At 46.9% G+C, this 13,532-nt stretch overlaps 1 protein-coding gene and 1 long non-coding RNA gene across 2 annotated transcripts in view; one reads left to right on the forward strand and one right to left on the reverse strand.

Annotated features, from left to right (window-relative positions):
* Positions 1-1,332: 1,332 nt before the first annotated feature.
* LOC115067422 lies at positions 1,333-6,033 on the reverse strand. Its single transcript, XR_003846847.1, has 2 exons — positions 5,063-6,033; positions 1,333-2,049 (listed from the first exon to the last, which is right to left on the reverse strand). It is a non-coding gene; the product is annotated as an uncharacterized LOC115067422 (long non-coding RNA).
* Positions 4,500-13,532, forward strand: part of Hsd17b2 (hydroxysteroid 17-beta dehydrogenase 2) — a 77,925-nt gene continuing 68,892 nt past the window's right edge. The window contains exon 1 of the mRNA XM_008851478.3: positions 4,500-4,767. Within this exon, the coding sequence (XP_008849700.1) occupies positions 4,500-4,767 (268 nt within the window). The remainder of the gene's footprint in view (positions 4,768-13,532) is intronic.

Raw genomic sequence — 13,532 nt, forward strand, 5'->3', positions numbered from 1 at the left:
GTTGTGTCTATGAGGGTATTTTTATTTTATATTTATTTTAGTTTGGTTTTTGTTGTTTTTTTTGACAGCGTCTCCCTAGTCCCAGGCTGCCTGGAAGTCACTATGGGACCAGGCTGACCTTGATCTCACAGAGATCCACCTGCCTCTGCCTCCTGAGGGCTGGAATTAAAGGCACGTGCCACCATGATGAGGTTATTTTTAGAAAGGTGATTGTGGGCAACAGTATTCCATGATCTGGGGGTCCCATACTTAATAAGGACAAAGCACTGAGCACCAGCACTCATCTCGCTCTGCTTCCTGACTATGGATGCCATGTGACAGCTGCATCGTGCTCCTGCAGCCTGCCTTCCCCTCCAAGAGGGACTGTATCCTCCAACTGCAAGCCAGAATAAACCCTTTCTTCCTTAAATTGTTTCTTGTCTGGTATTTTGTCACAGTAACGAGAAATGTAATGAATGCAGTAAGTTACCATCTTCACAAAAGTGTCTTCAAAAAGGCCCCTCCACTGACAAGGGGCACCACACACTGACCGGGGGACATCATTAGCAAGAATGACTAGATCCAATTGTCTCCTTCTTCTGGGGAAGCCAGACGAAAAGCTTTGCCAGATATAGGGCACTAGCCAAGCAAGAATGTCCCTGAGGACAGTTCTAGGTCAGAACGATGGGTTCAAAGAGGAAAACATGTTGTCATAGTTCAGGAGTAGGAAATCCTCATTGAGAGGTTGAGTGAGTCTTAGTTGGACAAAGACCTTGAAGCTCCCAGTTGAAGGACTCCAGGGCTCAGAAGGGCACAGTTTAGGCTTCTGTGTAGAAATCCCCTGATTCCATGCTGTTCAGTTGGGAAAATTCCGTCCTTGTCACCCCACTGGCCACTGTTCCTGGGGCAGTTCCCAGCTAAGAGATGTGGGACATAGGTTCTGCAGGTCAGAACCAGGTCCATGTAATTCCCTTCTGGTGCAGAACCTGACACCAAAATGTTTTGGGGCTGGAGGCAAGGCTCAGAGGTTAACAGCGCTTGCTGCTCCCTCAGAGGATCCAAGTTTGGTTCTCAGGATCCATGTTGGGTGGCTCATACCCACCTGTAATTCCAGCTCCAGGGAATCTAACACCCTCTTCTGACCTCCACAAACACCCCATTTATGTGCACCTATACCCACACATTGACACATATGTATACACATAATTAAAAATAAAGATAAATCTTTAAAAAGAAGAAGGCATTCAGTAAAAGCTCGCCCTACACTCCACTCAACAAATGTGAGTCATGTACACAGATACGCGGGCACTAGGCTAGACGGCATGTGAACAGTGAAGGAAAAATACCAATACGGTCAGTCACAGCAAATTTGCTCTTTATTTCCTGAATCGTGGACTGGTAGGAGAAAAAGAAAAAAAACCTTTTCAGAATGAACAAATGAAATCCGGGTTGTGAACTGGGCTGTGTGAAGAGGGAATGGATTTGGATTGGGTGGTGAGCAGGTGACATTCAAGTTGTTGGTAGAATGACAGGCATTAAGAGTTGGGTGATCAACTGAGCTAGGAAAGGACTGGAAAGACTGGTGGGGACGTTCCCCGAAGCCTCCCTGGGAAGTGGCAGAACCAGGCTTTTCCTCAGTTGAGCATTCTCAAGGCTTCAAAAGTTTATATTCTTTTTGGACAGGCCCTTCTGTGTCTCAGGTTGAGAAATACCCTCATGTGAATTTCTTCTGTGTTTTCATGGAGGCAGCTTTTATCTCCAACTCGGGGGCTCCAGGATCCATGGCTCTCAGCTAGGAGGTAGCTCAGGACTTGGGCACCCTGCCAGAAGAGTCACTTCGGCTCAGAAGGGCATGTACCTGTCAGGAAACCCACACAGGTGTATTTGTCTCAACTCAGATATGGAAGCCACGGTGCCAAGACCCCCAGAAAAGAGCCAAATCTAGCTCTGCGTTCAGGGAAGCCAGTTATGTGCTGGAGTTGAAAATGGAATCTTCCCGGGCCTGTGAGAGGCTCCTCATCCATCAGATAGATGTTTGTGTACACAGCCATCACCAGGATGGAATGAGGTCTGTGGAGGGAGAGAGGGAATGTTCAAGGCCAGCCAAGAATTCCATATCCTCATACCTAAGCTTCCTGGCCCAGAACCAGCCATATCTCCCTACCTCAGATGCTGGTGAGGTTGGGAGGGTGGAGATAAATTGCCACCACCCCACGTGGGTCCCTGGAAAATGATATATCAACCATCCCCATGGGTCCATAGCACAATGCATCTTATAAGCTATTGCTTCTTAGGTCTTAAAATAGCCCGTGCTCAAGGGTGTTGTGCCTCAGCTGAGCAGGCCCCCCCGCAGGCTCTCCTAAGGTGCACCTGAACAAGAAGCTGACTTCCCTAACTCCCTGTGCAAGGCCCCACGCGTCTTCTTACAGTCTGCGCTGCCAGGCTTGGTCCTGCACAAGCCCTGTCTCCCTCCCTGTAGCGCCAGGCCCTCCTTCCATGTTTGGCCCTCTGTAGACGTTAGTTTCCGCACTGATTTGGGAACATGTCCGTACTCCATGGGACACTTTGTTCTGCCATATCGACCTTTGCTTTTCACTCCCTTGCTATTTTAAAATGCAGTTCTCCATTTCTGAGAATCTGTCTAGGGTTCTGGGTGGGGCACATGGTTAATTTAAAGCTGAGGGGACAGAGGTGGAGGAACGGAAGGCTCCCCAGACAAGAGTACCTCATTCTTAACAACCGTGGAAGGTGGGACTGGCCTTCCATATGGTCGTCTGGGCTCAAAGCAGACCTCCGCTTCTCTCTGGTTTTCCCACCATCTAGCCTTTATCCAAATTCCATATCTTTCCTAGGTAGATAGGTGAGCCACAGGATGGCTCTCTCTCTCTCTCTCTCTCTCTCTCTCTCTCTCTCTCTCTCTCTCTGTGTGTGTGTGTACATGTGCATGGGTGTATGTGCATGTATGTATGCATGGGTATGCATGCCAGAGGTCAACTTTTGGTGTTGTTTCTTACAGTCACTCACCATTTGTTTTAAAGATTTTACTTATATTTTAATATTTATGTATATGTGTGTGCCTCTGTGAGTTTATGTGCACCACATGCATGTAGGTGCTTGAGGAGGACAGAGGGTATTGGATACCCAGGAACTGCAGTTATAGGCACTTGTGAACCACCTGATGTGGGTGCTGGAACTTAACCTCGGTCCTCTGCAAGAGCAGTAAACTACTCAGCAGTAACCGCTGAGCTCTCCCTCTAGCCCTCCTCCACACACTCCATTTATTTTGAGACAAGGTTTCTCATTGGAACCTGGGGTTTACTGATTGGTTTGGCTGGTTGGCCATCAAACCCGAGAGATCTGCCTGTCTCTGCCTCCCCAGTTCTGGGATTGCAAGTACTTTATAGTCTGAGATAGCTCCCCAGCCAGGACAGGAGGATTCTTGAGCTGTTGAGTTACAGACATGGATCTAGAGTCCCTGCTCTTGGAACAGTGCAGCCTCACCCAGTCTGAACATTCTTGCTTGTAAACTGAGCACAGCAAAGCAAAGGGCTGCGTAAGGTGCAAGTTGGACAAAAGCAAGAAAGAGCGAGCACGCAGGGCACAGCTTTTTACGTGTGTTTTACCTAAAGCAGGAGTCTCCCTGACTCCTTTCCTGAATTTAGTCTCCTAAGTTCTCTGTTTTGGATTTCCCCTTTTAAGTATTGTTATACTAACAGAGTCTACATCATAAAGACATTGCAGTCAGAGACTAAGCATGTTGATTACTGAGTCCCAGTACCCAGAGCTAAACGTGGCACAGAGGAGAGAATGAATGTTTACCAAGCATAAAGTACTGAGAATGATTGTTCTCAGTTCTCTTGTGACTGTCACCCCTCCCTGGCACTTTTTTCCCTCTGGCAGGATTGAGGCACCTTTGGTCTGCTCTGCCCCTAAGGTGTTTGCTCTTTTGTGGTCCACTCAGCCCTTTGCCTGCCTCAGCTGGCAGGAACCAAGTCAGAGATGCTGTCTATTAGAATTTGCCTTCCAAACATCACTGATTGCCTGGATAGCCGCCCCCCCACACTGAGTCAGTAAAAGGACTGAGAATGCACATAGCACACACCCAGAGGAGATTATCTTCTTGTGAATTTCAATTCTGTCAATCATTATCCAAGTAATCCTTTCTTCAAAGGGAAAAGATCATTAAAAGAATCAACCGTGCACTCTTGTTTGGGAATGTGTGAGCGTGTGTGTGTGTGTGTGTGTGTGTGTGTGTGTGTGTGTGTGTGTGTGTATTAGGTGTGTTAGGGGAGTGAGAGATAGGATGGACCCTGGTGTTCATATTGCTTACTGGTTTAAATTACCTCCTGGGGAATAGTTTCCTCTATCACTACATTTAACTCACGCTATCTCGAAGGGGGCGGGGGCCATTGTCCCCACCTCCCCTCTCACCTCTCCCTTCATATAACCCAGACTGCCTCCACAGACTAGCTTTTGCACAGACTACTCACTGGCCCTGAGCAACTGAAGGCCAGTGGAGAATGAGTCCGTTTTGCTGTGAGTCAGCATGGCTCTGCCTGGCGGCCACCACCGCAGTGCTGGGGGGCATCATTCTGAGCAGATCTAAGAGCCCACGGCAGCTGGGGAGCCGGGTGGTGTGCTTCGCTGGGCTCTGGGGAGGTGCTTGCCTGCTCAGCCTGTCCCTCTGCTACAGCTTACTCCTCTTCTCCTTGTCCTGCTTTCTCATGTATATGTATTCATCTGACCAAGAGCTGTTACCTGTGGATCAAAAGGCAGTGCTGGTGACAGGTGAGTGTGTCCTGGTGGGATGTTGTCAGATTTGGCTTAAATAGAACATTGTTGGAATAGCGTGAGTGACGTGATCAGTTGGATGTGCCCTGGGAGGGGCTGGTGGTGTGAGAGAAGGTGTAAGTGAGGGGCATCTATACGATGATTTTGTTTTGATCCTAGGAACAAATCTTAACAAGCAAAACAGTGACATTTCACATGTGTCACTACCCCGGTAAACACCCACAGACTTCTTTAGGCTTAAATGGAATTCTGTTCTGAGCTGAACATTCAGCCAGATTCCAGCCCTGCTCACCTTCCTTCGAGAAATCTTGCCAGGCCAGGTCTGCTGTACAGTGCTGAATGTCTGGGGATTGAGTTGTGCCTGGAGCCTTTGCAGTTTGACCCGCTGCTGTCTGGAACCCTGTGTCCTGTCTGCTCTTTCTCTCTGAGCGTCATTAGTGTATTAATGCTTCTTAATTAGATCCAGTTGGCAGTGGGAGCCCAGATCTAGTTGCTCATTAGCTGAACCGTCAGCCTTTCACTTCTTTTGAGTTTTGTGCCACTGGAAGTGTGAGGCCAAATTAAATTCCTTTGAGTTGTGAAATGTGTTTGTTTGGTGGTAAAGACGGAGCTTGGATAGGGTTGTGATTAGAATTCCCCAGAGTTATCCTAACCCAGAAAGACCTGGAACAAGGAAGAAAGGACCTGGCTGATAGAATCCTTTGAGGGAAGCTCACCACCCCTGTGGTCCCCTGAGGATGAAGGCCAGTGTTGGGTTGAGAAAAAAAAAAAAAAATCACAGGTTTGACACCTCACCAAGAGACAGACTCTAAAGCAGCTTTTCTTATTTTTGCCTTTTACTTTTAACCCAGTGATAAAATTCGTTCTTGGTATGGAAATACAAGTTGGTGCTTGCTGGAGTTTAGAAGTATGGAAGGTGAGCTTCTGTGAGTTTAGAAAAAAAAAAAGGATTAAAAGCAGACAAGGAGTCCCTTAGTCGGATGGTTACCTACATAGATGCTTGGTGTCACCTGGAGCCTGTTTCTGAGCCCGTTCTGGGAGCCTGGGGGTCACCAGAATCCTAGGAGCTGATGGGCTGGGAAGATAGCAGGGTACAGGACCATGGTTCAAGTCTGTGTATAAAAGCAAGACACCCAAAGACTTCAGAACCATTCTAGGTCAACCTTAGCCGGTTCCCATTTACGTGGAAGAAGACAGAACCATTAACTACACCGGAGATACTTCCTTACGTGTGTGCGTGTGTGTAGGGATCAGCGGTCACCATTCGCAATCACTCTCTACCTTATTTTTTCAAATATTTATTTTATTATTTCTTATTTATGTGTACATGGGTGTCTGTGTGTGGGTATGCGCACATGTGTAGTGGTACCTTCAGAGACCAGATGGCGTTAGGGTCCCTGGAGCTAGGCAGTTGTGAACCACCTGACATGGGTGCCAGGAACTGAACTCGTGTCTTCGACAAGAACAGGAAGTACTGTGACTCTCTGAGCTGTCTCTCCAGCCCACCTCCATCTTATTTTGAGATAAGAGCTCTCACAGAACCTGGAGCTCACTGATTTGGGTAGGCTGGCTGGCCAGTGAGCCACTAGGAACCGCTACCTTCTCAGTATTGGGGTTATAAGTACCCCTTACCATGCCTAGCTTTTTTTCTTAGTGGGTACCAGAGATCTGAACTCAGATCCTTTCTCTTACACGGCAAATTCTTTACCGAGTGAGCTATCCCCAGCCTCAGCACGCTGGAAATGAAATGGTTATAACATGCCGGCTGATCATAGATAGCATCCCCTAGAGGCACACACACACTCCTGGGAAATCAGATTCAAGCTGACCCATGAGAATCTCTAGTCAGCAGAGACACTCCAGCAAACCGCAACATAGCCGAGAAAACAGAAATGCACTCTGCTTGTTTGTCTTGTCAATGTCCTTTATCTTCTGCTTTTAAACACAGGGCTGCGTACACATCCCATCTCACCAAGCCCACAATGGCCTCTGCAATTTGTAGCTGTGTTTGATGTCCAGGACGACTCAAATCTAGTAACACAGCCCCGTGAATAGCCCATATATGAAATGCTTAGCAATTAGAAAATTTGGAACTTTAGAAGACAACTACAGATTTTAGAGAATGACTGAAATGTCACTCTTTATGAATTCTATGACAGAAGCATAGACTTGGCATTGTTCCTGGGAAGGTTCAAGGTCTCTGTATTAAATGGATTAACTGAGGGGTGAGGCTGGGGCTTAGTGGTAGAAGAGCTTGTCTTGCATGTGCTCAGGGTCTAATCTTTACTACCTCAAAACAAAAACAAACTAAATGAGACAGTTAAAGTGAATCTGTGGCACCTGAACTCATTAAATCTTTTTAAAAATTTTATTTTTATTTATGTGTATGTGTGTGTGTCTATGTGCAGGATATGCATGTGAATGTGGGTGCCCTTGGAGATCAGAAGAAGCTGTCAGAGCTGAAGTGACAGGCCATTGCGAGTCCCCTGATGTGGGTGCTGAAAACTAAATTCCAGTCTTCTGGAAAAGCAGCAAGTGGTCTTAATCACTGAGCAGTGTGTATGTGTGTGTGTGTGTGTGTGTGTGTGAGATGGTGCATGCGTAGCCGTCAGACAACAACTTTAAAAATATTTTACTTACTATTTTTATTTTATGTGTATATATGTATTGCCTGCATGTATGTAAGTGCACCCATGTCCTGCAATGCCTGCAGAGGTCAGAGGATGGCAGGTCAGAGGTCCCCTGGACCTGGAGCTTGTTGTTAACTGCTATGTGGGTGCCAGGAACTGAACCTGGGTCCTTTGTATGAGCAGCCGGTGCTCTTAATTGCTAAGTCATCTCTCCAGCCCCCAGAGAACAACTTTTGAGAGTTGGTTCTCACCACCATGTGGGTTCAGGAAATTGAACTCAGGTCTTTGACTTGGTGGCAAGTGCTTTTAACCTACTCAGCCATCTTGCCAGGCCAGAACTATTATTTTTTTGGTGGGTGGGGAAGGTGTAGAGAGGGGAGCAGATCTAAATGCCATCAAGCTGTACTGTATGAAAATGGCAAAAATTCAATAAAAAATGCAAAAATCCCAAACCAAACCAAAACCAAAACAAACAAAAAAGCAAAGCAAAACAAAAAAACCCAACAGGAAGAGAAGCCCTCAGGTTTGGAAGCACCTTTGTTTCAGACTGCTGTGGATTCTGGTGGGGGGTGGGATAGGGGAAAGAACGTGAAAGCGTCAAAAGCCACAGGTGTTATGCTTTTGTCTGAAAATGCTCTTCAAAAAATAATCTGGGGCTGGTAATACAGCTGTGGTGGAGTGCCGGCCTAGTGTTCCAGAGACCTTACATTTGATCCCCAGCTATGCAAACCAAACCAAACCAAACCAACCAACAAACCTGCACTATGTAAAACAGACAATCCAAATGGTATGTCCGTCCACAATCTTATTTAAGAGAGCACCGTTTGAAAAACAGCCGAAATCCATGAAACCTCCTTGCTGTACCATGAAAGGTGACGGCCGCAGGGGCTCGTTGTAGCCCAGAAAGCTGTTTGGGTTATAGAAAGCACAAGGCAGCTGAATGTCTGAGCCACGCTATGGCCTCTTCTAATGCTCAGGCTGGTGATGAGGAGCAGAAACTGTGATAACAGTTTGGAAAAAAAAAAAAAAGTAGTTTGTAGATGATTGAAGAAAGGAGAGAAATTGTAAAGGGAATAGTTCCTAAATGGTTGGCACAGAGTACACGGTTGTTTTCCTGCCCCTTGGTTTTCAAATTTCTGTGATGCGGTGGTGGATGTCTGTAATCCCAGCACTGGAGTTCAAAGTCGTCCTAGGCTACACAGCAAATATGAGGTCCATATAGGCTGCAGGAGACTCTGTCTCAAATAAAATAAAGGAAGAGGCTGTATACGGCAGTGCAGACTTGTAATCCCAGCTACTTATGATGTCAAGGCAGGGCATTACAAGTTTAAGGCCTATCTGGGCTATAAGTTAAGGCCATCCTGGGCAACTCAGCAAGACTTTATGTCAAAATAAAAAGCACTGGGACTACAGCTAGGGCCTATCATGTTCCAGGCCCTTGGTTCAATTTCCTTTGCTGAAAAATAAAAGGAAAAGGGACCCTTAAAAGAGAGATGAGATTAAATGGATCAAGTTCACTTTAGTTTCTATTTAATCATGGACCTAATTAAAGGACAATGACAAAGACAAGTTCGATAAAATAACTTCTTCCTCTTTGAGTTCTTTATCTCATTTCTCTGTGATGTTTAAAGCTCTTCTGCCTGAGATAATATAATTCTATTAAGTATGCATAGAATGTTTGAACATGTGTTTGTCTCTAAGGTATCCTAAGACTATAATGGCCATTCAAGTTTTTAAATGACTGTAAAATTAATGAAGAGCAGATCAGTGTGATTGCAAAAACATCTCAGGCATCATAGGATGGAAAAACAGTTGAAGCCTGGCAGCTGTTTGCTTGGGTCCAGCATCTCCTTAGGCTGGGATTCTCAAAAAAGCCTGGATGTGAGAGTTACAAGGGTATAGACAGGGTAAGTGAAAGGCCAACCGAAGGCTTGAGAGGAGTCCTCTAAGGGTCACTTTGGCTTGGTCACATGGGCAGCTGTGAGTCACACATCAGACTGGGCAGAGGGGAGCCGTAGTCTTTGACGACACACCTGTGAATCATTTGTCAAGAGCAGAGCTGTCTCCTGCCCTGTTCCCTTGATGGAGGGAGGGGTGGATTAGCCTCTGGGCACTTCTGGGTCACTGATGGTGACTAGAGTCCTTGGGCAGCAAAAATAACTAACCGTAAATACCTAAGCAAGTGGAAACTGGACAATCCTAACATTTCAAAATGATCAGAAAAACGAAGGGGGGATTTCACCCATGTGGGCCCTTTGTTCATGGCCATTTACACTCTGACCTGTTGAGCTGCCTGTAGGTTATGCAGTGAGCTCCAGATCCCCAGATTTTGTGAGCAGTCACCCATACTGGGGTGAGCTTTTGATGACGCAGCTGTCTTTGAGTCATTTCTGCTCTTGTAAAAAACCACTCAGCCATTTTCTTCTAAATAACCCCAGTAAAACTTCTTGGTTTGCCACGTTGGATTTTGGTGGCATTCTCTCTTTGGCCTGTTATTGGTTACCTATCCGAGGTGACAGGCTTGTTCACGTCGCCCCAGGAAGAGTGTCACACAACAGCTAAACAAGGACTCTGCCCTTGTGCCCACCCCTAGTCCTTTGCATAGTTTTAGTTTTGTTTCTCACACTCCTGATAGCTTATATTTTGTAACCCTGGAAGCCGTGAGTTCAAAGTGTGACGTTCATGGCAGCAGAGATCAAATCAACCCACCCCCAGGGCTGTTTTCACCACCAATGCAGGCAGTGCTGGAGCTGTCGTTAGCATCAAACCACAAGGGTTATCGGGATACAACACATTTGTCCTCAGTGAGGACTACAGGACATCTGTTATGTGTCTGTGACTGCTTACTTCAGAACTTACAGTTGGAGATGCAGATGAGGGAGCTGCATTGCAGACAGGGATAGGTCTGTTCAAAGAGAGTGACAATTTGAGAGATGCTGGGTGGTGCCTTTGACTTTAGAACTGAGTTTGAGAACAGCAAAGGGTGATTGTGTTATTTCTCTGTTGCTGTCATAAAACACCATGACCAAGGAAATTTACAAAAGGAAGACTTTATCTGGCTTACGATTCCAGAGGGACTGGGGAGGAATGGTGGCAGAGTTGTGCGGAACAGAAAGCTAAAGGATCACATCTCCAAGCAGGCACAGGAAGCAGGAAGAGACTGGACATCTGGCAAGGTTTAAGAACCCTCAAACCCTGCCCCCAGTGATGTACTTCCTCTGATCTGGGAGCACCTCCTAAAATCTAAAATGGCGCCACCAACTGGGAACAAAATGTCCAAATACTTGGAGCCTATGGGGGACATTTTTCAAACCACTACAGAGGTTCAAGTGGAATGTCATTGGCCATTGGAGATCCGGATGTAGAAGTTACTTAGGTTTGAAGACAGACAGAAGATGTAAGAACCGCAAAGTGTAGTTGATGCTGCAAGTCAACAGCTAACTGAGCACGTTAGGGTCCGTTCAGTCTTTGGTGGACCCACGAACCACTCTTTAGCATTTATTGTTTTGTAAGGCTGGGGACTCTACCTCAGGGTACTACATCTGCTAGGCAAGTGTTCTCCTGCAGAACGCTGTCCACAGTCCTATCAGAATTTTTTGTGAGCACGCAGCCATTTTTTACCATGAAGTTTAAGTCTGCTCTTAGCCCTCCTCAGGAAAGCATGGAAGATTATTACCAAACACATAATTTCATAAATGTTGGAATGATAATTTTACTAGGCATGATAGCTGGGGTATTTTGGGTGGGGTTTAGTCTAGTTTTGGTGGGATGAAAATCAGCTCAAGTGTGTGTTAGCTGCCTGAAGGCAGTGCCCGGTGTCTTCTATGACTCTTTTCCAGAATGGAGCCCGTTAGATCCAATATGATGATAATGAGTAAACAGCCGCGAACAAAGAGCCCACAGGGGTGAGATCCCCCTTCGTTTCTGTGATTGTTTTGAAATGTTAGGATTGTCCAGTTTCCACTTGCTTAGGTATTTACTGGCTGGTTATTTTTGCCATATGAAGGGTGGTGTGACGTGGCCGAGCTCTGAGTGGCCCCATTGTTCTGCTGTGATTTAGCTGTTGGCTTGTTCCAGATCAGACCGTGCGTGGACCTGGACCTAAGCACACTCCTGCTCACCCAGGATGTGACATGAATTGAACCATGTGAGTCCCCTGTCAGACTCTGAGGACGGTCCCCAGGGTCGCCGGGGCCCACCTAATCACTAGAGCTTGACTTCCACCCTGGTTCTGCTGACCATATTCTCCTTTGGGACATGACTGCCCCCCGCCCTGTAGCTCTCCCCACTTCCAAGCCTCATGGGCTCCTGCCCTCCACCCTTCTAGGTTGTTCTAATCTCTGTAGCTCTGTTCTTTGTGGTCTCCTTTCCCTGCATTCTTGGCCTGGGAGCAAAGCCCGGCCAGGCTCTCTCCTCTGTGTGTGGACGGGCACAGCTGTGGTTCTGTGCATCTGAGGTTCTCATGAACACTGGTCATTTCTCACCTGTTCAGGACCCTGACCTGAAACTTCAAACGTGCACGATCTAAGACAAACTTGTCCTCCTAATCCTCCTAATCCTCTTCCTTAGCTTCTCTGCCTCCCTCCATCTCCCTATTTCTCTCCCTTCTACTTCTTCCCTCGCCAGTTTCTGCTCCTTTGTGTGAGCTACTTGCTACAGTTTATCCATTCCCCCCCTCCCTGCTCCTTCCCCTCCCACTCCCCTCCCTGCTCCTTCCCCCTTCCCCTCCCCTCCCTGCTCCTTCCCCCAAGAAAGGTACTTGTCTAAATACTGTGTCTCCTACTGCCACGTTACAGTGTCATCTATGGACACAGTGGTAGAAAAGTCCATTTCAAAAGATCCTGGTGAAAATTCTAAGCCTGTATTGCAGGCCAGATTTGTAAATGAGACCAGAAACTTTCCTGGAACACAAGACAACACTTTCAAAGAAAATGAGACAGGAGGACTGTTTTTCTCCCTTTTTTTTTTCCTTTTTAAATTTTGTGTAAATTTTTTTCTTTTTATATTTTGAGAGTAACACCTGAGTATGTGTAAGTGCGATGCCCTTGGAAATCAAAAGAGGGTGTCGAATCCCCTGGAACTGGAGTTATGGAGGGTTGTTAGCTGCCATGTGGGTGCTGGGAATCGAACCTGGGTCTTCTGCAAGAGCAGCTAGTGCTCTTAACCAGTGAGCCATCTCTCCAGCCCCTTCTCTCTTCTCTTATCCAATCTTTCCTTTTTTTTCTGGAGCTGGAGATTTGAACCCAGGCCCTCATGCACACTAAGTTACACTGCCTGGGCCCAAATTGACTTGATGGTTTCTTCATAGACTCATCTTCCTCCGCCTGCCCTCTTAAGTGCCAGCTTTCTTGATGCCCCAGATTCTCTGTGTCCCGAGGGTTCTGCAGCAATCTTGTTTGCAAGTCCAGCCCTTCTGCTGTGCCCGTGTTGTGGTGATGCTCATGCTTTTGACTCACCCAGACGCATGTCCAAATACCAGCTTGAGACTCTGCCTGGTTCCCTGAAGTTCTGCAGAGGGAGCCGGGAGGGAGAGCTGCTTGTCTTGTCTGTATGATTGTGGTTTGTGCTTTGCTTCGCTGGGTGACTTGGCCATCAGGGTCTCTGTCTTCTTACAGAGAAAGGAAGGAGGAAGAAAGTGCTTCTGGGCTGCACTTCTCCCACATGGAGAGAAGCCCCTCATGTGGGCTCTGAATCTCCCTAAGCCCTTCCCATTAATCAGTATGGTGTAGGAGATGGAGTTCTACTGCGTGCTGCTCCCTAGGCGGGGTCTGAACATATGCAGGGCTCTTCCCTGCCCTGTCATCCTTATGAGAGGCCAGTGTAATATAGGGAGGGAAAGAAGGGTGGGAGCGGCAGCACACTGATGTCTACAAAAGTCTTTTTTGAGGGGTGTGTGCTGGAGAGATGCTCAGCAGTTAAGAGCACTGGATGCTCTTGCAGAGGACCTGGGTTTGGTTCCCAGCACTCACATGGCAGTTAACAACCACTCATAACTCCAGTTCCAGGGGGGATCTGATGCCTTCTTCTGGCCTCTGTGGGCATTGCTTGCACAGATGCACCTATATACATGCAAACAAAACACTCTGTCTCTCTCTCTCTCTCTCTCTCTCTCTCTCTCTCTCTCTCCATACA

This window comes from Nannospalax galili, unplaced genomic scaffold (genome assembly GCF_000622305.1).
Source record: "Nannospalax galili isolate Female #2095 unplaced genomic scaffold, S.galili_v1.0 scaffold3166, whole genome shotgun sequence".
NCBI classification, from domain to species: Eukaryota; Metazoa; Chordata; class Mammalia; order Rodentia; family Spalacidae; genus Nannospalax; species Nannospalax galili.